The following is a 26585-nucleotide window of genomic DNA, read 5'->3' as shown; positions in this document are numbered from 1 at the left end:
AACCAATGAGCCCTTTATTTTCGTTGATCAAGACTCAGGAAACCTACTTTGGTTTTGTGATCTTGAGGCAGAGACTGGAATTTCTCTGTGCATCAGTGTTCTCTCTTCACACCCTGGCCAATATCATTTCTGAGTTCGCTGTTTATTATAAACCTCTTTGCCAGCACATAGCATCTGCTGCTGTTGCTTCCACATTCCCCTTGCCTCTGGATTAGTTTCAAGGAAAACCAAAGATTTTACTCTTAGCGCCCTTGATTGACCTCCCTGCCCCATCTCTCCAACAACCCCTTCCCCTCCCTGATCACCACCTTCCCTGTGGCAGCCCCTGGTGGCTCATGATCCACAGGAGAAAGTCCAAAGCCAGAGCCTTCAGAACACACAGCGCTCCCGGGTCCACTCTATACTTCACACCCACGGGCTTTGGGTCAAGCTCTTCACCTCGCCCAAAAGTTCTCCTGTTCCTTTGTCCACCTCTTCGAGCCTCATGGCAGGAGTCTACTTCACTGGCAGCCCAGCCACCACCCGTTTGGATTGGCCACCATGTTCATGGCAAGGTCATGCTCTGCTCTGCCTGCTCCTGGCCAATGACTGAGCATGGTGAGGGTACTAGAACCAGTGTGCCGCTCTTCCAGTGGGCAGCTTTGGGTCAGGGCCTCCCCGGCGGCCTGGCCAAAGCTGTCTCAGAGGTGCTCTGCCATCGAGACGCTTCCTTCCCGCTCCTTTCGCAGGGATCAGACCTGCACTGCAGTCTGACAGCTCTCCCTGCCCAGCCTGCTCCATCCCCCTTTATCCGTCCTACCCCTTCTCCCATTAAATCTCTTGTATGTCTAATTCTGACTTGGTATTATTTCTCAGAGACCCAAACTGACACAGCTAGAGCTTCCCCTGACTCAAGCCAGGCAGAATCAAGCACTGTTCCATCCATGTTCTCAATACCTTCTGTGTATACCTGTTAGAGCACTTACTACATTCACCATCACCACTGCCTCCCTCCTCGTCACCATGTCTCCTCCACTAGGCAGCGTCTAAAGGTCAGGCACCACATTTCTTAATTCTGGTCCCCCTGTATCTGCCATGCACTAATGTGTGTTGATTGAATTAGATTGGGCCCATTTATCCTTCGAGGGTCTGAGTGATCCTCTGTCAACGTTGACTAGTGTTAAAGAAAGGCATGTTGCATGTCTCTGGTCAAAGAAGAGATGCAGTGACATCATTTACGCATGAGACCAGCCCCCGTATATCATTAATACGAGAGTTAAAGTTCACACACTCGTTTACTAATGGTCCACTTAGTTTTTAAACAATATGGTACCCACCATCTTTGTTGTGTTTTTTCCCAATAGGCACTCTGCAGTACATGGCGCCCGAGATTATTGATCGAGGACCTCGTGGGTACGTGCCCTGGCTGATATCTGGGCCCTGGGCTGCACCATCATCGAGATGGCTACCAGCAGGCCTCCGTTCCATGAGCTCGGTGAACCGCAGGCAGCAATGTTCAAAGTAAGACATGTTGGATGATTTAGGTTGCTGGTGTTGGAGAGAGATAATTCAAATCAAAAATCTCCCAATCCAGAAACCTCTCCACAAAGGTGGAAGAGAAAGCAAACAGGTTGTTTTATTTTTGAATAAGCATAAAATCAGAATGTGATGTGCGTCACAGGCCCGAGAGAGTGGAGCGCTAAGAGGCTGGAAAGCGGAACTCAGCCTTTCCTCTAGCCAAGCAGGTGCAACCCTTTATATCCATGTTCTGAAGAGAAATGCTAACTAGTCCTCAGGTGCAAGGACTAGACAGCACCACTGGTCACAGGAGTTCACCCGAGGTTCCCCTGACAACTAGGGTGACCATTTGTGTTAGCTAATTGGCTTTACCCAAAGGAAAGATCAACTTGTCAAACCTTGTAGTTCTGGAGCAAAAGGCTCCACTGAAGTTAGGCTCCTGCTTTCCCACAGAAACCCGGAAATCGGAGCGCTACCTTCCTCGGTGGTGGCATTTCAAAGAGATGGCTCCCAGGTCCTTGAGAAAGACATTTCTGGCAAGAGGCTTATTTGGCTTTTAAAAAGATTTACATACATCTCGAAGAGAGACACAGAACTTAGAATGACAGGTTTTCTAAAGTGAATGCTCTAAGATAGGTGGGGGGGTGTCTCTTTCTTTCTTTCCAACTGAGGGAGTCAAGCTTCTTAGTTAATCTGTACGTGCTCTTACACTGGGTAAGGCTCGAGGGCCGCGTTGGGTGAGTGTCTTTGGAGGACAGGTTTCTGTCTAGATTTGGAGAGGAGGAACTTTGGGTATCAGATGCTGTCTCCTTTGTCCTGCTAAAAGCCTTCCCAGAGCTGACAGGAAGGGTGACCCGTGTGTTGAGGCCCACATGGTACTGACTGGCCCTATGGGTGGGGCTTTACGCTGGACATGCTCCCTTGGGAAGGGACATGCTTGCTTGCGAGCCCAAGGGAAGCTGATGCGAGGACAGCCAGTGTATCCAAGGTCAGGTCTGCGGCTTCTGGCTCCGTGGACACTTGGAGAAGTTGAAGAGCAGCTGTAGCCTTCAGAGGTTGTTACCAGCACTGACCTTCCGCAGAGCACTTTTGTTTGCCCCAAAGATAAGAAGGAAGAGAGCAGGGTCCCAGAAGCCTAGATGGCCACTGCTTACAGATGACAAGGTCGCAGTACATGGAAGCAGCCTGATGGAACGTGATTCCATTGGCCTTTCTTCCTGCTTCTCTACCAAGCCTGGTGGCCTCCCAGGCCTGCAGCCCCACAGCCTCACCGCCTGCATCCTTGCTAGGCCCTCTGGCTCAGTCTCTTCGGCAGAAGGAACTCAAAGGCCCGAGTGCAGGGCTCTGCCCATGAGCTGGGTGCAGCCTGCTCAGTGGGTTCTGAACACCCTGTGCTGTGATGCCTTGGTGCACTCCTCAGCCCAGCCCCTGCAGAAGGTTCTCTGAGCTTCCCACCCTCCCAGCAGCTGTCAGGTAGCCCTAAAGCCAAGATCTCAAGTCGATGAGTGTCTCCTGGCACCTGCAATCCAAACAAGACCCTGAACACCACGGCTGGCAGGCAGCAGTGACCTTCCAGCCTTTCCATGTCTGTCCAAGATGGAGCCACCTGGGGCTGGCAAAGATCTTCCTGCAGCTTCAGTTACAGGCCTTGGAATAAATACCAGCTGGTGGGCTTCCCTGGTAGCACAATGGTTAAGAATCTGCCTGCCAATGCAGGGGACATGGATTCGAGCCCTGGTCCGGGAGGATCCCACATGCCGCGGAGCAACTAAGCTCGTGCGCCACAACTACTGAGCCTGCGCTCTAGAGCCCATGTGCCTAGAGCCTGTGCTCCGCAACAAGAGAAGCCACTGCAGTGAGAAGCCTGCGCACTGCAACGAAGGGTAGCCCCCGCTCGCCGCAACTAGAAAAAGCCACGCGCAGTAACGAAGACCCAACCAAGCCAAAAGTAAATACATTTATTAAAAAAAAATAATAATGTAGTGCCCATGTTTGCTCTTCTCGAGAGCCGGGGGAGAAGCTACTCCCTTCCTCTCTGAGTTCTTGTCCTGAGTTTTTGTCTCTGGACCGCCCTAGTGCCCTTATATCCCCACCCCTCAGGCGAGGGGTGCCAGCTGGAATGTGCCCTGCATTTCAGATCTTGTGGGTTGAATTCTATCCAGTGTTTAGTGTTCTCAAAATCCAAAGCTCGTTTTTTGAAAATGTTATGTTGTGGTAAGAACACAACATGAGATTTACCCTCTTAACAGTATTGTTGACTCAGGGTCCAGCACTGTACAGCAGATCCGCTAGAAATTATTCATCTGTTTAAGTGTCATGTGTGCCCAGTGGGTAGTAATGCCCCATTTCCCCCTCCCCTCAATGCCAAACTCTCCATCCTGCCCATGAGGAGCAGCGTGTCAGAAGCGGTTGGTGCGCCCCTGGTGCAGGGACTTCAGGCTGTGAAGTCGGAAGCTGGCGGTTTGCTCTCGGCAGCGCCCCGGTCTCACTGAGGGGGCAGGGGAGGCCGCGCCAGCCCCATGGTTGGCGAGGAGCTGGGAATGGGGTGCATCTGGAGGACAGAATGGCTTCCACTCCTGGCTCATTGGGTGGGCTTGGAAACGATGAGAAGACTGTGAACGTTAAAGATGACAACTCCTCAGATGAATGGAGAGCCGTCCCCGATGGGAACGGTCACGCAGGATGGATGAGCGGGACTCGTGGAAGCACTCCCGTGTCACAGTGAGATGTGACGACTCAGCCGGAACTCCTGCTCCCCCACAGGGCGCAGGGACAAGAGAGCCTGCAGCAGGACGATGATGAGCTGGCCAGCAGTGGAGCTGAAGCAGAAATTGCAGCAAGAGCCTGAACAGGAAAGGGCAGCGCCGCCTCCCTCAGCCAGTTGCACCCCTTGGGGATGAGGGCGTGGGCCCCGAGTTACCAGCCTCCAGGTTTGCTCTGCCTGTGGTTTACAGCTGGAGGTTGGAGATTTGGACTGTGAACGCGTAGAGGCTGAGAGGCTGGGGCGCCATGCTCTCGGAGGGCCTTTCACACGTGGCCCTTTATCCTGGGCATCCTCCCTGCATAGTGATCACGGAGCTCCAAGAGGACTAGAGCAGAAACCCCAAGGCCTCTTAAGGCCTAGGCTCTGAAACCCCCACCAGTATCACTTCCCCCACAATCTACTGGGCAAAGCAAAGTCCCCAGAGGCCAGCCGGGGCTAGGACACGGATACCAGTCATTGAGGCCATTGTTGGAATCCATCATCAGCCCCTCCTAGGATGGCAGATACAGGAGCTTTGTGTGGAAGGTATGTACACCTGGATTTGCCCGAAACCACACTGTCCCATCGGTCACCTCTGCCTTCAATGCAGGTAGGGATGTTTAAGATTCACCCTGAGATTCCGGAAACCCTTTCAGCGGAAGCTAAAGCCTTCATTTTATGGCAAAATATGTTCTGAGCCTCACCCCCACAAATGTGTCACCGCTGCTGGGCTGCTCCAAGAGGGTTTCTTAAGGCAGGTGAACAAGGGCAAGAAGAACCAAATTGCTTTCAAGTCGGCAGGTGAGGCCTGCTGGGATGGCAGGGGTGATAGCTCTCCCAAGTGCTGAGCTTCCCACATGGTGCCCGTCTTTGTGAAGAGCGGTGGGGCTGGTGCATTAGGTGTGGGACGCAGAGACACAGGGAGCCCATAGGTGACAGCAATGTACCCTCACATACCCAATGCTCCGTTAAAGCCTTTCCTTTGGGATTGTGCCGGGGAGGAAGGTGGGAGGTACCCTGGCTGGGGTTTTGTGTCTTCCCCAGGTGCAGAGCCTGGCGCTTCATTTTTGGAGGCTGGCCTGTCACCCTGTGCTGCTCCCGACCTTGATTAAAGGGTGTCTGTCCTGCAGGCCACCGAAGCAAGCAACCCCTTCTGGGGCAGTAGGTCCTACCGGGCAGTGACATAAGAGTGGTCCCGGTGTGGATGGGGTCGGGAGCTGGGACAGGGTGCCTCAGCATCTTGCACCCAGAGAGCGACTCGCTGTCTCAGCGTGTCCAAAGGGCTGGTTAGAAATGCAGAGTCTCGGGCCCATCCCAGACCCGCTGAAGCAGAACCTCCATCTCCCCAGGATCCCTGGGTGATCGCTTTCACCCCCAGTTAGAGCAGCGCGGGCTTAGGCCCCTGGGTGGGTCACGTGGCCCAAGGGGCTGCCTGGGGCTCACCCTCCCCACCCCCAGCTGCCCCGCACAGAGGGTCCCAGGGGCGCCACGCTGCCCCTGCCCCTGGCGGGGGAGCTGATGGGTGGCAGCAGCAGCAGCGAGCATGGCTCGGTCTCCCCGGACTCCGATGCCCAGCCCGAGGTGTTCTTCCAGAAGTCCCAGACGCCCACGCACCGGGCTCAGACACCTGCTCAGGTACGGCCACCCCCCACTCGGGGGACAGAGTCCCTCCCAGGTGTAAACCAGATGGCCGCGAAGGGCTTTCGCTTCCTTTCTGCACGATCAGCAGGGCAGCCGGGGCGGCCACTGACAGTGAGAGAGAGGAGGGCAGTGAGGTCACTCTGTCCCTTCCCCTCTTCTCCTCTTCCTCCCCTCCCCCTCGTCGCTTCCCCTTCCCTCCCGTTTCCTCCTCCTCCCGTCAAGCCTTATTCTCTCCCTCTTACCCCCCTCCTTCCCCCTCCCTCCCTTCCCCGTCTTTGCCCTCACCTCCAACACTGGTGCATCGTCCTGAGGGTGGGGCTGCGGCAGAGCCACCTCTTAGCCCCTCCCCCACGGTGTCCCTGGGAGGCGGGGGATTGTCGCCTGCGTTTGTCCGCAGTGTTCCTGATGAGAGCTCGGTCTCAGAGGACCAGAGCGCAGCCTCGTCCCTGGAGGACAGGGGCCCAGGCCTCTTCCTGCTGCGCAAGGACAGCGAGCGCCGTGCCATCCTCTACAGAATCCTCTGGGAGGAGCAGAACCAGGTGGCTTCCAACCTGCAGGAGTGCGTGGCTCAGGTACAGGCCGAGTGTGGGAGTTGCAATCCCACCCCCTCCGCCCAAGGCCAGGTCCCAGAAGAGGTCCAAATGGGACTGGTGTTCCTGCTACCCTAGAACATTTGCACAGTTACAATACCCACCCTAAGTATTTCCCAACGTCCTCCCCTTTTCCGACAAAACAAAAGAAAATACAACAACAACAACAAAAAGACTCCACTGAAGCCTGAATTTGCATTTGCGGAACGCTGCAGTGAAACCAGGCACTGATGGGGCAGTGCTGCCTCCTGGTGGAAAACAAGCCAAATGGCAGCACAAAGCCCAGTTAACCCCCTGCTGCACCAGTTGCCCTCAGAAGCTGGGAGAACAGTCGCGTTAGGAAGAAAGGTTACGGATGGAAATATTTGAGTTTTAACTCATTTTGGATGGGAAAAGTTCCTTCTAGCAAGAGGCCACTGCCCACTATGAACTGTGCCTTGTGACAAGGCTTGTTGGGGGTGGAGGGTGGTTTACAAGGGGTTAAACAGGATGGCAGACCATTCCTTGAGGGGCTTAGTTCTGTTGTTTGTGGGCCAGAGAGGAGAGGGGGCCACATAACCCTCTAACAGGAAGGATATGGAGGAAATTCCAGGACCAGAGACCGTGTCTCGCCTGGGAAATCCCCAGTTCCATTAGCAAATGGACAGTCTGGTTGATTAGTTGCCCACAGTACTTGGATTTTCCCTCCCTCTCTCTGAATTACTCAGTGACTGATTTTTTTGGGTGGGGGTTTGGTGATCAGAGTTCGGAAGAGTTGCATCTCTCAGTCGGCCACATCAAGCAAATAATTGCGATCCTGAGAGACTTCATCCGCTGCCCGGAGCACAGGGTGATGGCATCCACAATATCAAAGCTAAAGGTGGACCTGGACTTGGACAGCTCGTCCAACAATCAGATTCATCTGGTACTCTTTGGATTTCAGGATGCTGTAAGTGCTCCATTTGGCCTTAGAGAACATGCCAGAAGGTAGGAAGCCCACTGAAGTGGCTCACAGCCAAGACCATGGAGTTCGATTACCATCATCTCCCGTAGTCTCCATTTCTTCTCACCTGTTTACACCTGAATCCCGAGTGTCAGTTTTCTAAACACTGAATATGTGTGTACAAGTGACTGGTCTGATTGCATTATGGCCACGGAGAGCAGGAGTGTAGGATTTGGGAACGAGTGGCATCTACCAGCTGGGTAGGTGTGGGGTTTAAGCTTATGTGTCTGCCCGAAGAGGTGTGAGTTGCTCCAGGCCCAAGATCATGTCTGGTTTAGCTTTGTGTCTCAAGTCCCCAACACAGAGCTTGAGGTTTCATAGATGCTTCATAAATGTTCGTTGAATAAACAATGAAGAGGCCCATGCGGTAGCTCCGATCTCTGTACCTGTCCCCTAGACCCCCGTGTGACTTGGGGTCAGCTTAAAGGAAGACTCAGTCCAGAAGAAACGTAAGTCAGGTAGAAACTCAGGGCAGCATGGTTAACCCTTTATCTCAGAGTAGAAGCAAATTCGAATTAGTAAGAACTATTTCTTAAAAGTACAATGGACCAGAAATCTGGATTTTTGTGATTTGTAGGTAAATAAAATTTTGAGGAACCACTTAATTAGGCCCCACTGGATGTTTGCGATGGACAACATCATCCGTCGAGCGGTGCAGGCTGCAGTCACCATCCTCATCCCAGGTAAGGGCCCTCTTTTCGGTCAAGGTCAACTTCAGGTGGCTATGGAAAAGGTCAGACAGGTCCTCTGTATTCACCAGTTGTTGCTTTCCCTTTCCCATCTTGGGTATGTATGTCCCTGCAATTAAGTAAATGATGTCACAGACCCCTTTAGGGCCAAGATTCTGGGATTCTCAGAACATCTCCTGGTGATGTATTTTTACATGCCCCCAGGCATAACTGAGGAGCACGCACCGCAGGTAGACTAAACTCAGGATCTCAAAGGAGCACTGACCCTAATGGCCTGGATCCTAGTGCGTCATCTTGTGTGCTCAGCAACGCCTCCTAGTTGGTTGACGATTTAACGGCTCAGTCTCCTCTCTCAGAATCATCATGTGGCAGCTACAGAAATCTTTGGCTTTTATAGGCTCTATTTTTTAAATGTTAAGAGCATCTTAATACCCAAGTTGATTCTCCTTCCGCGGTGCCTTCTCCCTAGGAAGGGAGGCTATGCAGCGCTTCGGTTAACACTGCCACTTCCTCTCATTACTTTGCTCCCTCCCTGTCATCCTCTGCCTGCTCCCGTGAATGCACTCTGCCCAGGCTCAGCTTCTGGGAGTGGCTTGTTAAACCCCAGGACTTCATTATTCCCCAGTCCAAGCAGGAAAGTGTTTGTAGTAAAAACACGGGCCTGGGTGGAAGCCCGCTTGTCCCTTTTTAAAACTGCCCTTGGCTAACGAACACTTTGAAGTCTGTTTCCTTATCTGTGACGTGGTGGGGACCATCTTTTCACTGCAGAGCTAACTGAAATAGTCTCCCCTCCGTTTTATAAAGTCAGCAGTCCCCTGATGGAGCGTCGTGTTGGCCTGGCCGGCCTCTGAACAGCCATGTTTGCTGGCCCGGGACATAAGCTACACCAAGCCCTGGCCTTGTTGAACCGTGGTCCTTTCCTCCGTGATTCCACAGAGCTCCAAGCCCACTTTGAGGCTGCCTCAGAGACCGAAGGAGTGGATAAGGACACAGATGAGGCGGAAGAGGACTATGTCCTGGCAGACCCACGCGGGAGCGAGGCGCAGGTGGCGTGTGGGTGGAGCGGGCCCGTTTCAGCCGTTGCCCAGGAGGCCCAGCCCCAGCAGCTCCACCAGCAGCATTTGAGCCTCCAGCTGAGCAAGTTCAGGCAGGAGACCAACGGGTGGGCAGGGGTGGGACAGTGACCCGGACCAGCCGGTCAGCTCAGTGCTCGAGTGCCTCACCCAGGTCTCAGAGAAGCATCTTTACCCCCAAGGAACCGCACAAGGAGATATCCTCAGCTTCAGCTGGGGGACTAGAAGGATGCCTCCGTTTTAATGCTAGGAGTCAGAGACGTAGAGTGCCTTGCCACAAGCCGTACTAAAGGCAGCAGATCTTGGAGTTTTCTCTTTACGGAGATGGGTTCCCTGACGTGGTGTGTGGGTCCAGCAACTTGGGGGGACATCTGCGGCCCGCCCCTGCCGAAGTAGCTGAGTTGGGGGCCAGTTAGCACTGTGTCGATGGACAGGTATCCCATAACCCTGACCCCAAGGAAGTCTGCCCTGTCCTCTTTGAATCTCTCCCTTGTGTTTTGTCATGATCCCTAGGCAGGAATTAGTGAACCGCCTTCCCAGACAGCGGACCCTGGCACTGCCGTGAGGTTCCCACAAGAGTTGGGCTCTTTTGTTTATTTCCAGGCACATAGTAGGTGTTCAAAAAATATTTGTTAAATGAACAAAAAGATTCCCATTTGCGCTGGGGAACTACGTCGTCAGTGGGCTTAGCAAACTAGTCGGTACTGGTTCCAAATGATGCCTTGTTGCCCAGTGGTCATTGGGAATGCTAAAATTTAACGGGGACAAACGGTGTCAGGCATACCTATTTTGGAAGAAAAGTTGTATACACCCCTAGGGATCTCTGAAGTTTAATTTTAGGCAGATCTAATCATTTCTTTTTAGAAAGGCCCAGAGTTTTAATTAAGTGGTAGTGGTGGCAAAACTTTAAGTTTTGAAAAAATGACAAATGTGAAAGTTGATAGTAGTACTTAGCACTTTTTAAAATGTGTTTCTGGTAAGGTTTATAATCACCAAATTCAAAAAATGTTATATATGGGTTCAAAGGTTACTCCTTTCCAGGGTCATTATTGTTATCTTCCATCTCAGTAGAATTAGTAATGAGACAGCAGCCAGCACCTGGCTGCGAATGGCTGACACACACACAGCTCCTGCAGACACGCCTGCCCTTGTAGGACAGAGATGCCTTAGCTGCTGCTGGACACAGCAGGAAGGCACCTTTTGCCCTGAGTGATACGAGGGTAACACATCTGTCCTGAGTAGTGTCTGTGAGACCAAGCCCCGTGAAGCGTTTAGCGCAGTCTTGGGTAAGTGTTCGCAGTAGTGTATTGTGAAAACAGTGATTGTAAAACCTGCTCTTGACATCCCAGAGTATTAGGGAATCCTTAAAAATGAATTTTTTTTTTTGGCGGTACGCGGGCCTCTCACTGTTGTGGCCTCTCCTGTTGCGGAGCACAGGCTCCGTGGCCATGGCTCACAGGCCCAGCCGCTCCGCGGCATGTGGGGTCTTCCCGGACCGGGGCATGAACCCGTGTCCCCTGCATTGGCAGGCGGACTCTCAACCATTGCGCCACCAGGGAAGCCCTTAAAAATGAATTTAAATTTACTTCAATGGAAAAATATTTGCTGGAAAGGTGAAACAACAGGTGTTGAAAGTAACAAAAAGGCTGGGAATCACTGTTTTAGATTATACATTCCATACATTACTATTAACTGGAATTGCACTTAAAATTCAAAAAAGATAAAATTGCTGAGAAAACCATAATTCAAAAAGAGACATGCACCAAAATGTTCATTGCAGCTCTATTCACAATAGCCCGGAGATGGAAACAACCTAAGTGTCCATCATCAGATGAATGGATAAAGAAGATGTGGCACATATATACAATGGAATATTACTCAGCCATAAAAAGAAACGAAACTGAGCTATTTGTAATGAGGTGGATAGACCTAGAGTCTGTCATACAGAGTGAAGTAACTCAGAAAGAGAAAGACAAATACCGTATGCTAACACATACATATGGAATTTAAGGGAAAAAAAGTCATGAAGAACCTAGGGGTAAAACAGGAATAAAGACACAGACCTACTTGAGGATATGGGGAGGGGGAAGGGTAAGCTGTGACAAAGCGAAAGAGAGGCATGGACATATATACAGTACCAAACGTAAGGTAGATAGATAGTGGGAAGCAGCCACATAGCACAGGGAGGTCAGCTCGGTGCTTTGTGACCGCCTGGAGGGGTGGGATAGGGAGGGTGGGAGGGAGGGAGACGCAAGAGGGAAGGGATGGGGGAACAGATGTATATGTATGACTGATTCACTTTGTTATAAAGCAGAAACAAAAAAAAAAGATAAAATTGATAAGAATATGCCTTGTATTTAATGTTTGATATGAATGTAAATAGAAAACTATTAAGAAAATAGTTTCATATTTATACTGAATGTATAAATGGAGAAAACTAAGTTATTTGGCCTTTAAAATGAAGTAGTCTTATTTAAAAATCGAATTGTCCTTCCACCCCTGCCTGGTTATAATAAATATTGTGTTTTATTAAGGAGAGGAATGATGGTTCAGTGTGAACAGGCTTCAGCACCGACATGCACACAAATGGGGGCGTGTGTGCACGCTAGGGTACACCAGGTAAGCTGCTGGGCACTGGGAGGGACAGGACCATGATCTCGCCCCATAAAAAGGTGGCAGAGTTGGACAGGCATATAAGGAATTGTTTTCCTTTTAGTAACTAAGAAAGTATTTGTTAAACTAGTATACAACTAAACCAAATAGAACTATTTTAAAGAAGTAATTTGAAGGAGGGTTAAGCAAACTCTTATTACCTATTTTCAACCTACATAACTAAATAACCTTTATAAGATCCATACTATCCTTAAGCTATAACATTAAAAGACATTATATCTTTTAATGCAACACTGTACAAACCACATGCAATTACACTATCTATCTATCTAAATCTACACTTTCTTTCTATGGGTTTTCTTCCTCCTTAACACAGTTGAGAACCCAAAGCATTCCTTACAGTTGCTGCCGAATAGCCCACTGAAGGTGTAACCATCTCGCATTAGCTGATGGACTTAAACTTGATCCACTGGTTTGCACCCCGGACTTCAAAAGGCGGATCGCTGCAGTAGATGTGATAGCCGAGTTCTTCCAAAGGTGGTTCAGGATCAGCTGTAGCAAACTGGGCAGCATCCTCAATTTCTTTCCTCACTTCAACATCAATTTCCTAAAAATCAATCAGATTACAGTTCAAGAGATGTTTTGAATAGACAGCAGCTTAGGTACCAACTTGTTCTACTGGGAACCTGTTGCTAGTTGTTAACTCTTCTACTAGTACTGGAAGTATACCTATTATTATTGAAAATGTTATTTTAAAAATGACACAACGATCCACGAAGGAGGATTCTGGAGGACAGATACCAACATTTAAGACATATACCCTGGCGAGGGAACATTTATGAATTTAAAATCTACAGTATATTTTTAGGAAAGAAGGACTATGATGGTGGAGTTTAATGTCCCATGAAAAATATTGCTTTGGCCAAGAAGTTCGTTCGGGCATGGCCAACCCAATACAATGTGTACTTTCCCATTTACTTACCTAGTTTATTACCTAGGAGTGGCAGCTTCTTGTGTAGAGAAAAACTGCTCAAAAAGGAGAGCCAACCTTCAAAGGCAGACTTTTAAACCATCAAGAGTCACTGTACCTTTAGTTCTTCAACACTGGCAAGATTGCTGTTCACCATCCTATCCTTGAGAAGCATGATAGGGTCACTCTTACTTCTAACTTCCTGAATTTCTTCTCGTGTACGGTAACTAGAGGGAGGGAAACAGAGTTACAAGTAGATAAGAACAGTGCCGGTGCAGCAAAGACAGCCTGGGAAACACAGCAGTCTGTTTCTGAGATGAAGGAGCACATCAGTACTTATGTCACCGTAGGAAGGGCAGAATTACATACTTTCAAAATACAAGAACTCATCCTACCATTCTGTAAGGAAGAGCTGCTCTGTCTTTATAGAAAACTCTACAATGGCAATTCACCTGGCTTCTCTGGCATTCTGACAACAGGGGCCAAGTTTCTATTTGCTGCTTTGATCTAGAGGTAGGGCATGAAGGTAGTGGTGGAGGCAGGGGAGATGGTTTTCTGTGGTGACAGCTATAACCTTTGAGGCAGCAGAAGGCTAAGCAGGAAAAAAATGTGCCTTGCCTTTCTCCCTTAAGACCACAGAGCAGTGTGGCTGGCAAAAACTTGGAGAGGTGGTTTTCCAATTCTTGATTGTACAATTGACCCTTGTCCTACAGCATTTGAAATAACACTAAAAGCAAAGAAAGGCTCTACCATGTTTTTAAGAACAGAATTACACCAAGTGCTTTCTTCCATGTAAGTTGCTCTTCATAACATTTTCCCTTAGACCTTCATTCTGCACTCAAAGACTTATTATGGCCTACTTTGACTAAATCTACTCTTAATTATGCCACACTCCGGGACTGCAGCATTGCCTGCCAGTGTTACCAGGTGACAAAACTCCTTTTTTTTTTTTGACTCATTTATTTCAACATATGGAATATCCCATGTGCTACTACTTGGTCTTGCTCCATACCAGCCAGAAGAGGAATATGCCATGAGAGAATCTGGGGTAATGCCTACAAAAGGTAAATGCTCCCAAGTATACTACTCTACCATCAGTCCTGTATTATGCAACAATTCCTCTCTGCAGTTGTTTTCTTATTGGTGCTCATGCTAACTAGCATGTACACACACGAGATAACTAGGAATTTTCAGAATGCTTTCTATATTGGAACCAATTTATTGGAAGACATGGCTTACAGGCTCAGACTAACTACTAAATCAATGCATGAAGCCAACTGGTGTCTGACTTCAAAAGCAAACAAACACTGAAATGCTTTGCTTTTTCATCCAGGTAGCACCATTCAAAACCCATCCACTAAGGACACCACACTCAGTTTTCCCATGACCATACCTGACTCCAGGATCACTCATGCTGTGTCCATGGTAACGGTAAGTCTGCAGCTCCATCAGTATGGGCCCCTAAAACAGAACCCAGTGGAGGTTAGGTGAAACAACGGCCACAGCCTCAAAGGTACGTCCTTTCAGGATCAAATACCTTCATCAGATCTGAGTTGTTAAGAATTTCTTCTTAGTTGACTATCTCTTCTCATTTCTATTACCTATTTATTGCATGTTTCATCCTCCTTATTTTTAACAGGAACTTATTAATAAAAGCTACCCCCCGCAGCATATTTTGAATCAAAAAGGCGGACAATTCTTTATGTAATGTGACTAGTTTCTATTTCACCAGAATTGCATTTGATATATAATTCTTTAAGCACAGCATAGATTTAATGAAGAAAAGCCTAATCTTCAGGGTCAATATGCTAGTCTTTCCACCCACCCCACCCCCCAGTCACAGGAGAAATCATCTATAAGCATTCTGCTCAAGGCTAGAGAAAAACACTAACATAAACCTTAACAACATAAGATGAAAAGCAAAGCTCTAGTCCTCTCGTCCTTCTCCACTTCCCAGCACACATGAAGAGAGGCTGGATAGGTGAATTTCTACGACACTCATTCATGCAGTGTTTCGTAGGGGACAGCAACCAATCCTGCTTGACAGAGATGTGGCTAGTGTGTAACAAAGGGGGCAGGTGCTGATCCTGCGACTGGGAGAGCCCGGCTACCACGAGGTAGCTTGCTCATGCTACACCAGCCCCCTTTTATTTTTTTGTGATACGCGGGCCTCTCACTGTTGTGGCCTCTCCCGTTGCGAAGCACAGCCTCTGGATGCGCAGGCTCAGTGGCCATGGCACACGGGCTTAGTCACTCAGCGGCATGTGGGATCTTCCCACACCGGGGCATGAACCCGTGTCCCCTGCATCAGCAGGCGGACTCTCAACCACTGCGCCACCAGGGAAGCCCCAGCCCCCTTTTAGAAGACAACTTTGAACAGAGGGGATGGGGTGGATCTAGGATCCTTGGGCAGTTTGGTGTAGTAGTTAAAAGAGGGCGGGGGATGGAATCCAAGTGCTTGGGTTTCAGTTCTGGCTGTACTGTATAGTAGCTACGTACCTCAGTTTCCTCATCTACAAAACAGTAATTAACCCAGCTCAGAGTTGCGCCAATTAAAAAAAGGTAATACCTAAGTGCTTAGCACATTGCCTGACAGATCATCTCTCAATAACTGTCACCTATTGTTCATCATCCCGTAGCCATTTGGAAGCACGGCTGGTTAGGCTAAGGGGATGGTGATTTTAAAGGGGTTTTTCCAGACCCTCCCCTAATTCCAAGATCAGGCTTTGGTCAGGCTGAGAAAGTCAACACACTACAAACTACTGATCCTGTTTCCACATACTGTTGGACGCCACATATTCTTTCAGGAACTGGGAGAGAGGGGGATGATACCCGCCACCCAGGGCATGGAGCCCTAGTCTCAGAGTCCTGATACAGACCACTGAACCCACTGCCACCAACCTGCCATCTCAGTCATCTCATTTTTTTCTTGTTCAACCGTTCTACAGCTCCCTCCCCTCTTCATTCACCCTCTCTTCCATTTTCATCCCTGCCAGCCAAATCTTATTTGCACTACTGCCCAAACACGTACGTGGGGGAAGTCACTGAAAGGTACCTCAGGGGCCTGCTTTCTGGGCTGTGGAACACTGATTTAGGGAGAAGAACATCTTTCCACCAGCTCAGATGGCATGTAAGCCTCTTTTTAGGCCAATCTCACTGTTCCCTTCTCCCTCCACTGCTATAAACTGGAAGGGTCAAGATTCTTAGGACTGAAACAGCAAGACTAAGACTACATAATTTAAACATATTATTTAATTTATAGAAGACAGACTTATACTGGATGCCTATTTTGCAAAGTTCTGTGCAGGGCACTGCAGGAGTCCCCAGTCTGTTCACTCAAGGGGCTTATGATTGATGGGGTGGTGGGAGTTAGAAGCACATAATTAACCAAACCAAAAGGTAAAACAGATTGTCACAATGAAGACAGAGGCAGAATGCTGAGGGAGCACTGGAAGGAAAGATTTACCCCAAATGGGGCTAACATGGAATGTTTCCCAAGACGTGAGCTATCAAGACCATGTTATTTATGAAGGGACCTGATTCGCTTAACTGGACCCTGCTTCTATCTTTTACACCTCAATTAGCAGCTACTACTAAATTGCTACAACAGACACAGGGGGCATTCTTTTAACTTTAAGACAGATAAATGTCATTAGAAATCTCCAGCCTAGAGGCCTACAAGAAAAATCTTACCTTTCCAGATCTACAATAGGCAGCTGCAAATCTTGTGGCCTCCCGGACACACAGGATATCCATTCCATCTACCTATTAATAAAATGGGAAAGATTAAACACAACATTGTAAATTAACTATACTTCAATAAATTTTTTTTTCTTTCTTTTGCAGTACGCGGGCCTCTCACTGTTGTGGCCTCTCCCGCTGCGGAGCGCAGGCTCCGGATGCACAGGCTCAGCGGCCATGGCTCACGGGCCCAGACGCTCCACAGCATGTGGGATCCTCCTGGACCGGGGCACGAACCCGTGTCCCCTGCATCGGCAGGCGGACTCTCAACCAGTGCGCCACCAGTGAAGCCCTCAATAAAATTTTAAAAATAAAAAGGAAAGGGGCAGAGCATAAATCCAAATGCCCAAAACCATTTTCATCTTACATGACCTGTTAATCCACTAAGAAAACAGAACTCTTTGATCTCTCTGAGATTTTCAAGGGCACTTGACAGAGTGCCCAGGCATCAGGCCCTGAGGGTGTAGCTCCAGCTCTACAACAGGTGTCCTTACCCTCAGCCCAGGAATGAAGTCGCCTCTCTTGTAGTAATCAGTGCTGGCTGCTGCTCTCTCCACAGATGTTCCCATCCCATAGCGGTTATTCTCACAGATGAAAATACAAGGCAATTTCCACAAAGCTGCCATATTGTAAGCTTCGAATATCTGACCCTGGAAGTATGTATAAAAGTTCAAGTGGTTTCATTTTGCTGTTTTTCTCTAGACTTCATCATCCACAACAGCTGCTGCTCTACCCAGCAGAGAAAGCTTTCATAGGATGAAACGCCTCACCCACAACTAAGCTTCTGAAGCAAAGGAGTGTGTGCACTTGGCTGGGGGGGCGGGCACGGCACAGCAAACCCATCACCTCTTTTGCCGCTAAGGAAGTGACAAACCAAGTACTACTACTTGCTTCTGCAGGGCCAAGGCAGCAGCGGAGAATACAATGGGAAAAGATCGACATGTAAGAATGTACTACAGCTGCCTAGTTTTGTGCTTCATTATAAATTCTATGAGACCCTCTGGATAACCAGAGTGAACCAGTGTCTGAGAATCAGCATCCAGAGCAGGGCCTCGCAGGGTGTCAGCCACAGACTGGTGATTACTCAGGCCACGAGAGAAGAGCAAAAAGAGTCAGGGCTCAGAAACTATGAGGGGTCTGACAGTGCCTTGGCATTCAGGAGAATGAATCTGTACATTACAGTACTGGTTTAAGAACTGGTTTGCCAAGGATTAAAATGTACATCAGTCCTTCCCCAGAGTCTGTGGAGCACTGAGGTAGAGCAAAGGTGAGCGTACTCTGAGGAGTGCACCTATATGAAGTGCTCATGAAACAATGCCAGGAGGTAAATCTCTAACGTGGCCACAAAACCAAATTTTAGCTTGCCATGTAAATGGCCATTTTAACTAGTAAGCAATATACTACTTCGCCACAAACTGAACTATGAATATGCAACACTGGACATAAAACTGTAATCATTATTGGAAAGTTAAGAGACACATACTCACCTGATTAGCAGCGCCATCACCATACAAAGTCAAACAGATTTCATCTTTTCCGTTATACTTACAGGCCAGAGCAATCCCAGCTCCCAGGGGCACCTAGTATTAAATAAGGACAACCAAGAAAGGAACCACAGAAATCTGTGAGGGAAGAAGTTAATGCTCTGAATGTTAACTCTGACCAGAATGTGAGATAGAAATGACACTGTCCCTACCCCAACCCTGTCTCTGCTTACCCTACCCCCAATATTATAAACAAACTAGCAGAGTAACACAAATAACTACTATCGTATTCTATGTCAACCATTTAGCAATAACATTTATGCATTCAGAGATTCAACTGCTAATCCTAAAAGGCCAAAAAAAGAAACCAAGGATTAAAAAAAATACCAAAAACAAACAAAATAACCCAGATGCTAGAACCTTAATATATTAGAAAGTAAACCGAACAATCTAGATATGATCTTCTACTGTTACTTGTTCATTATCTACTAACTGATGAGAACAAGGAGGACGGCATAACCACAGAAGCTGGCTTTAGATTCAAACTAGGCCCTTAAGATCCTGACCACCTGCTTCTCCTGGCCTGGTACCAGTGCCAGCACTGTCTACAGCAGGGAGAGAGGTGTGCCCGAGAGGATGTGACAAAGCAATTAAATACCAATTAAACGGCAAAGGTATAGTTCTACTGCTAGAGGCTCTTGCTTACTTATAAAACATAACAAATACCTAACAGGAAACATTTTAAATCACTGTCCAAATCTATTTATTAAATGATCAAATGATAGAGTATGAAGCAAGAGGTCATTTAAAGCACACCGTGCCCCCCAAGTACTGAAGTACTTCAGAGGGAAGTTCTCTGGGGTACAAAACATTGCACAGATGTGGGCCAGGGCCAAATCCAGAAAATCATACAATCCTAGTCCTCAACTACCTGAGCTCCCACGATGCCATTGCCCCCGTAGAAGTTCTTGGCGTACATATGCATTGATCCTCCTTTTCCTTTAGCACAACCTCCTCTTCGTCCTAGAAGTGGCACCACACAAACATGACACATCAAAAACCAAATATATAAAACAAACAAAAACACACCCTGAGTATTTACGTAGAGGCTCAACCATTAGAACTCAGAAACCGATTCAACTACATAAGCACCTGTCCCTCTATGCAAATACATAGACAAGTCCTCCCCGTCTCCTGGCCCTTTTATAATGAAGGTCAGACCAGTCCCATGTCCTTGACCTTTCCAACTTTTTCAGCTCTCTAATCACTGAGTTTTCTTCAGATGTTAGTGTGGTACCCTAGACTTTTTTTTTTTTTTGTCCAGTTACAAACACCTGATTTCTCCTACACTGGTATAAGAGTCAAGGGGGACAAAGGGACTGTTGAGAAGATTCCTAGAATTTAATTTCTACCCAATGAAATACTTATAGTCAATTTACTTTCTCTGCTAGATTTCTATTGGCATGCTTGAGTGATAAACACTATTCTGATTTTATAGAGATGACCTTTTACCTGAGAGGCCAGATAACCTCAAAAATGGTCAGTTTACCCAAAAGCACAATAGAGGTACCAGAGCACCAAAAGGGAGAGGTTTTTTTGGTTTCAGCTTTTTTTTTTTTTTTTTTTAACCCTCAAAAAGGTTTCAGTGTTAACTTATAAACAGTTAGCATCTTAATAGGTGATCTGAAAACTTAATTTCCCCTTTTGGTAAATTAATAGCAAACCTGTAAGCTCTGCGAGAATTGCTCGGACAGAAAGCCCACGAGTAAACGTAAAGCCATGAGCCCGATACGCTGTGATCAGATGGTCTGTGGGGTTTATGCCGGCCTCCAGGCCCACACAACAAGCTTCCTGCATTCAAGGAAGAAGCAGCAATGAGTCAGTACAGTACACATGTCTAGTTAAAAGGTTCCCTAGACTATTATGAAACATTTGGCCCAGTAGAGCTCTTCATTAATAACAAGTACCTCTATTTTTCACCAGAAACAGAGTAGAGGGTAAGGCCCAAGCCAGAGCCATAAACTGGCAATCCACAGATATGTTGTTTCTTTTAAGCCTGTACGGTGATTTGTAAAAATCCTGAATCAAATGTGAACATTAAAATATTGGGGAATTTCACATGAAAATGGAGACGTCTGTCTTCTCTTGAAGACATCAGCAACAGGAAGCATTAGCCCCATATTTCCACATGGCACCAACTGGCTGGACGACCAGCCAGTTATGACTACCCCTGCGGGTGGGGCCTGTCTGCTCCACTTCACCACTAGTCCCTGTCACCATTCTCGATTCTTCATACAGCTGGCAGCCTTCACTCATGTATTCTACCTAACTGGTCCCTGGTAGGCATCTGATTTTGTAAACCTTGGCCTAAACCTACAAAACAAAAAACAAAACAAAAACCCTTCCCCCAAAAGTATACTCAGTACAGGTGATCATAATGCTGTAATGGCACAGGAAGTCAGCAATATGATACATGAGTAAATTCTTTAGCATAAGCTTCCTAGCAGGTCTCAGCATTCTCATTTTTATTCTAAAATACCAGCCTCAAATCCTTCAGGCAGATAAGGCAGGGTAAAAGCCAATAAACACACACCATACTTCAATTCCTAAGTAACACAGTTTGATTACAAAACTACCACCCACCTGACCATCACACAAGTGACAGAAACCACGAATAATTTTCTGTTTATATAGCTGATCTGCTTTTAACTCCATTCGACGAACAGTCTGCATCATTCTGTAGTATTTGAGCCCATCCTCCCTGGTGAGCACCGTAGTGACAGGAGGGCCCTCTTCCAGCCGGTGAAGATCACATTTCTGAAATGGAATCAGACAGTTATCTCTCAGTCACTACAATGTAAACACTGCCAACCCATTCTAAGATCTAACTCGAAATATTTAAATCGAAAACCAGCAAATACTGAACTTGAAAACCAGCACACGAGCACATCAGAAATGCTGCATACTACTTCTGATTCCTTCATAAAACTCACTGTGCAATGAGATGGGGTTTTGGAGGAAGGAAATCTTTCTAAGATGACTTTCACTGAAAACCCCTAGAAGTCAACTGAGTTATAGGTTGAAAGACAAACTTTCAAAGAAGCATTCTAAGAATCTTCTTATTCAAACATGTTACCAAATCACATTTTAAGTCTTAGAGTAGGTCTTTAATTTTTTTAGCTTCCTCTCCTGCTCCAAACTACCAAAAACCTGCTACATAAAAGGAGTAAATTCTAATTTTGGCTAACTTCTCTGAATCTTCGATTCTAGAACATTTGGAATAAAATGGTGAAAAGCATGAATCTCAAAATGCTCTACTGCAAAGATAAAACTATATATCAAAGTGTACCTGTGGAAAAAAATTTAACACAAAGCAAAACACCTCTTACCTTAATTTCAAATGTAGCATCATTTGCAAAATTACGGGATGCCACCAGCACTCTGCTTGCCTTGAAAAATCAAAATATACAAGTATATTAGTGCTTTTTATTGTCAGTTATTTTTGAGTTATTATTCTTATTAATCAGGTATCAGGATGCAGTCCTAGAACTCTAAGAGCCCTAACACATTCATGGGCTTATCTTCCATTCTGTTCACTGTGTTGGGATCTTGTCCTCCAAAATGAATCCATGCTTTGGCCAATGAAACATGATTGTACCCCCATCTAAAGGCAAACTGCAGAAACCCGTCTATTTAGTCCCTTTGTTTTCAAAGAAATTACAGTGAAAATATAATGAAGTTAATGGCCAAACTGAAGAGACTAGATAATCTGTGGGGTATGTTTATGCTATTCTTAGTCATAACCACATAAGTTGAGCAAGCTAATGCTTTACTTTCAGAATTATTCTTCAAAGAAAACTAGGATTCAACTCCTATTTCAGGCAATTCACTTCTCTATGAAATGGTACTAAAAGAAAAATATTTTAAACTACACAAAGCATGAGATAGACACCTTAGTGAGAAATGTACACAAGAAGATACTTAGGGCTTCCCTGGTGGCGCAGTGGTTGGGAGTCCGCCTGCCGATGCAGGGAACGCGGGTTCGTTCCCCGGTCTGGGAGGATCCCACGTTCTGCGGGGTGGCTGGGCCCGTGAGCCGTGGCCACTGGGCCGGCGCGTCCGGAGCCTGTGCTCCGCGGCGGGGGAGGCCACAGCAGTGAGAGGCCTGCGTACCGCAAAGAAAACCCCCCCCGCCAAAAAAAAGAAAAGATACTTAGCACTCCTTGACTTAAAAAAACAAAAGATTTGAGGGATGTTTTATGATTTGAACAGCACCAGAAGGAAGATGTTCTCTACAACTCCCTTCCTTTTTTTTTTTTTTTTAAATAATAAATGCTTCTCAAGAGGGCAGACAGCAGAAGCAAGAACAACTACAATCCTGCAGCCTGTGGAACAAAAACCACATTCACAGAAAGACAGACAAGATGAAAAGGCAGAGGGCTATATACCAGATGACGGAACAACATAAAACCCCAGAAAAACAACTAAATGAAGTGGAGATAGGCAACCTTCCAGAAAAAGAATTCAGAATAATGATAGTGAAGATGATCCAGGACCTCGGAAAAAGAATGGAGGCAAAGATCGAGAAGATGCAAGAAACGTTTAACAAAGACCTAGAAAAATAACAGAACAAACAAACAGAGATGAACAATACAATAACTGAAACGAAGACTACACTAGAAAGAATCAATAGCAGAATAAGTGAGGCAGAAGAACGGATAAGTGACCTGGAAGACAGAATGGTGGAATTCACTGCTGCAGAACAGAATAAAGAAAAAAGAATGAAAAGAAATGAAGACAGCTTAAGAGAGCTCTGGGACAACATGAAACACGACAACATTCGCATTATAAGGGTCCCAGGAGGAGAAGAGAGAGAAAGAACCAGAGTAAATATTTGAAGAGATTATAGTCGAAAACCTCAACATGGGAAAGGAAATAGCCACCCAAGTCCAGGAAGCGCAGAGAGTCTCATACAGGATAAACCCAAGGAGAAACACGCTGAGACACACAGTAATCAAATTGGCAAAAATTAAACACAAAAATTATTGAAAGCAGCAAGGGAAAAACGACAAATAACATACAAGGGAACTCCCATAAGGTTAACAGCTGATTTCTCAGCAGAAACTCTACAAGCCAGAAAGGAGTGGCATGATACACTTAAAGTAATGAAAGGGAAGAACCTACAACCAAGATTACTCTACGTAGCAAGGATCTCATTCAGATTCAATGGAGAAATCAAAAGCTTTACAGATAAGCAAAAGCTAAGAGAGTTCAGCACCACCAAACAAGCTCTACAACAAATGCTAAAGGAACTTCTCTAACTGGGAAACACAAGAGAAGAAAAGGACCTACAAAAACAAACCCAGGGGGCTTCCCTGGTGGCGCAGTGGTTGAGAATCTGCCTGCTAATGCAGGGGACACAGGTTCGAGCCCTGGGCTGGGAGGATCCCACATGCCGCGGAGCAACTAGGCCCGTGAGCCAAAACTACTGAGCCTGGGCGTCTGGAGCCTGTGCTCCGCAACAAGAGAGGCCGCGATAGTGAGAGGCCCACGCACTGCGATGAAGAGTGGCCCCCGCTTGCCACAACTGGAGGAAGCCCTCGCACAGAAACGAAGACCCAACACAGCAAAAATAAATTAATTAATTAATAAACTCCTACCCCCAACATTTTTAAAAAATAAATAAATAAAAATAAAGTAAACAGGAATTCTTCTATATTAAAAAAAAAACCCAAAACAATTAAGAAAATGGTCATAGGAACATACAGATCAATAATTACCTTAAACGTGAATGGATTAAATGCTCCAACCAAAAGACACAGGCTTGCTGAATGGATACAAAAACAAGACCCATATATATGCCGTCTACAGGAGACTCACTTCACACATAGGGACACATACAGACTGAAAGTGAGGGGATGGAAAAAGATATTCCATGCAAATGGAAATCAAAAGAAAGCTGGAGTAGCAATACTCATATCAGATAAAATAGACTTTAAAATAATATTACAAGGAACAAGGAAGGACACTACATAATGATCAAGGGATCAATCCAAGAAAAAGATATAACAATTATAAATATACATGCACCCAACATAGGAGCACCTCAATACATAAGGCAACTGCTCACAGCTATAAAAGAGGAAATCGACAGGAACACAATAATAGTGGGGGACTTTAACACCTCACACCAATGGACAGATCATCCAAAATGAAAATAAATAAGGAAACAGAAGCTTTAAATGAAACAACAGACCAAATAGATTTAATTGATATTTATAGGACATTCCATCCCAAGACAGCAGATTACACTTTCTTCTCAAGTGCGCACAGAACATTCTCCAGGATAGATCACATCTTGGGTCACAAATCAAGCCTCAGTAAATTTAAGAAAATTGAAATCATATCAAGCATCTTTTCTGACCACAACGCTATGAGATTAGAAATGAATTACAGGGAAAAAAACGTAAAAAACACAAACACATGGAGGCTAAACAAGACGTTACTAAATAACCAAGAGATCACTGAAGAAATCAAAGAGGAAATCAAAAAATACCTAGAGACAAATGACAATGAAAACACGGCGATCCAAAACCTATGGGATGCAGCAAAAGCAGTTCTAAAAGGGAAGTTTACAGCTATACAAGCTTACCTCAAGAAACAAGAAAAATCTCAAATAAACCATCTAACCTTACACCTACAGGAACTAGAGAAAGAAGAACAAACAAAACCCAAAGTTAGCAGAAGGAAAGAAATCATAAAGATCAGAGCAGAAATAAATGAAATAGAGACAAAGAAAACAATAGCAAAGATCAATAAAACTAAAGGCTGGTTCTCTGAGAAGATAAACTACACTGATAAACCATTAGCCAGACTCATCAAGAAAAAGAGGGAGAGGACTCAAATCAATAAAATTAGAAATGAAAAAGGAGAAGTTACAACAGACACGGCAGAAATACAAAGCATCCTAAGAGACTACAACAAGCAACTCTATGCCAATAAAATGGACAACCTGGAAGAAATGGACAAATTCTTACAAAGGTATAACCTTCCAAGACTGAACCAGGAAGGAACAGAAAATATGAACAGACCAATCACAAGTAATGAAATTGAAACTGTGATTAAAAATCTTCCAACAAGCAAAAGTCCAGGACCAGATGGCTTTACAGGCGAATTCTATCAAACATTCAGAGAAGAGCTAACACCCATCCTTCTCAAACTCTTCGAAAACATTGCGGAGGAAGGAACACTCCCAAACTCATTCTATGAGGCCACCATCACCCTGATACCAAAACCAGACAAAGATACTACAAAAAAAGAAAATTACAGACCAATATCACTGATGAATATAGATGCAAAAATCCTCAACAAAATACTAGCAAACAGAATCCAACAACACATTAAAAGGATCATACACCATGATCAAGTGGGATTTATCCCAGGGATGCAAGGATTCTTCAATATATGCAAATCAATCAATGTGATACACCACATTGACAAATTGAAGAATAAAAACCATATGATCATCTCAATTGATGCAGAAAAAGCTTTTGACAAAATTCAACACCCATTTATGATAAAAATATCTCTCCAGAAAGTGGGCATAGAAGTAACCTACCTCAACATAATAAAGGCCATATACAACAAACGCACAGCAAACATCATTCGCAATGGTGAGAAACTGAAAGCATTTCCTCTAAGATCAGGAACAAGACAAGGATGTCCACTCTCACCACCATTATTCAACATAGTTTTGGAAGTCCTAGCCACAGCAATCAGAGAAGAAAAAAAAAGAAAATGAATACAAACTGGAAAAGAAGAAGTAAAACTGTCACTGTCTGCAGATGACATGATACTATACATAGAGAATCCTAAAGATGCTACCAGAAAACTACTAGAGCTAATCAATGAATTCGGTAAAGTTGCAGGATACAAAATTAATGCACAGAAATCTCTTGCATTCCTATACACTAATGATGAAAAATATGAAAGAGAAATTAAGGAAACACTCCCATTTACCATTGCAACAAAAGGAAGAAAATACTTAGGAATAAACCTACCTAGGGAGACAAAAGACCTGTATGCAGAAAACTATAAGACACTGATGAAAGAAATTAAGGATGACACCAACAGATGGAGAGATATACCATGTTCTTGGATTGGAAGAATCAATACTGTGAAAATGACTATACTACCCAAAGCAATCTACAGATTCAATGCAATTCCTATCAAATTACCAATGGCATTTCTTACAGAGCTAGAACAAAAAATCTTAAAATTTGTATGGAGACACTAAAGACCCCAAACAGCCAAAGCAGTCCTGAGGGAAAAAAACGGAGCTTGAGGAATCAGACTCCCTGACTTCACACTATACTACAAAGCTACAGTAATCAAGACAATATGGTACTGGCACAAAAACAGAAACATAGATCAATGGAACAAGATAGAAAGCCCAGAGATAAACCCACGCACCTATGGTCAACTAATCTACGACAAAGGAGGCAAGGATACACAATGGAGAAAAGACAGTCTCTTCGATAAGTGGTGCTGGGAAAACTGGAC

At 45.9% G+C, this 26585-nt stretch overlaps 2 protein-coding genes across 6 annotated transcripts in view; one reads left to right on the top strand and one right to left on the bottom strand.

Annotated features, from left to right (window-relative positions):
• Nucleotides 1-4757: 4757 nt before the first annotated feature.
• Nucleotides 4758-11847, top strand: LOC309808801 (uncharacterized protein; the record flags this gene model as incomplete). The annotated part of the gene is made up of 6 exons (XM_082629377.1): nt 4758-4850; nt 5623-6453; nt 7214-7399; nt 8031-8136; nt 9079-9188; nt 11750-11847. The coding sequence occupies 6 exons, from the start codon at nt 4758-4760 to the stop codon at nt 11771-11773; spliced, it is 1350 nt and encodes a 449-aa protein (XP_082485503.1). The 3' UTR covers nt 11774-11847.
• LOC309807768 (pyruvate dehydrogenase E1 component subunit alpha, somatic form, mitochondrial) overlaps nt 8040-26585 on the bottom strand; it is a 34135-nt gene continuing 15589 nt past the window's right edge. For 2 of the 5 annotated variants that reach the window (XM_082627684.1, XM_082627688.1), the window contains exons 2-11: nt 21413-21472; nt 20667-20840; nt 19748-19874; nt 18955-19046; nt 18027-18119; nt 17034-17189; nt 16492-16563; nt 14192-14259; nt 12917-13025; nt 10159-12435 (exon numbers count right to left, since the gene is read on the bottom strand). In XM_082627684.1, coding sequence (XP_082483810.1) covers nt 12271-12435; nt 12917-13025; nt 14192-14259; nt 16492-16563; nt 17034-17189; nt 18027-18119; nt 18955-19046; nt 19748-19874; nt 20667-20840; nt 21413-21472 — 1116 coding nt within the window. In that variant the 3' untranslated portion in view covers nt 10159-12270. The other 3 variants (XM_082627685.1, XM_082627686.1, XM_082627687.1) reach the window with 3 other exon arrangements.

This window comes from Mesoplodon mirus, assembly GCF_964341445.2.
Source record: "Mesoplodon mirus genome assembly, chromosome: 7".
Taxonomy (NCBI): domain Eukaryota; kingdom Metazoa; phylum Chordata; class Mammalia; order Artiodactyla; family Ziphiidae; genus Mesoplodon; species Mesoplodon mirus.
The sequence above is the reverse complement of the archived record's forward strand: the minus strand, read 5'-3'. Positions and strand labels throughout refer to the sequence as shown.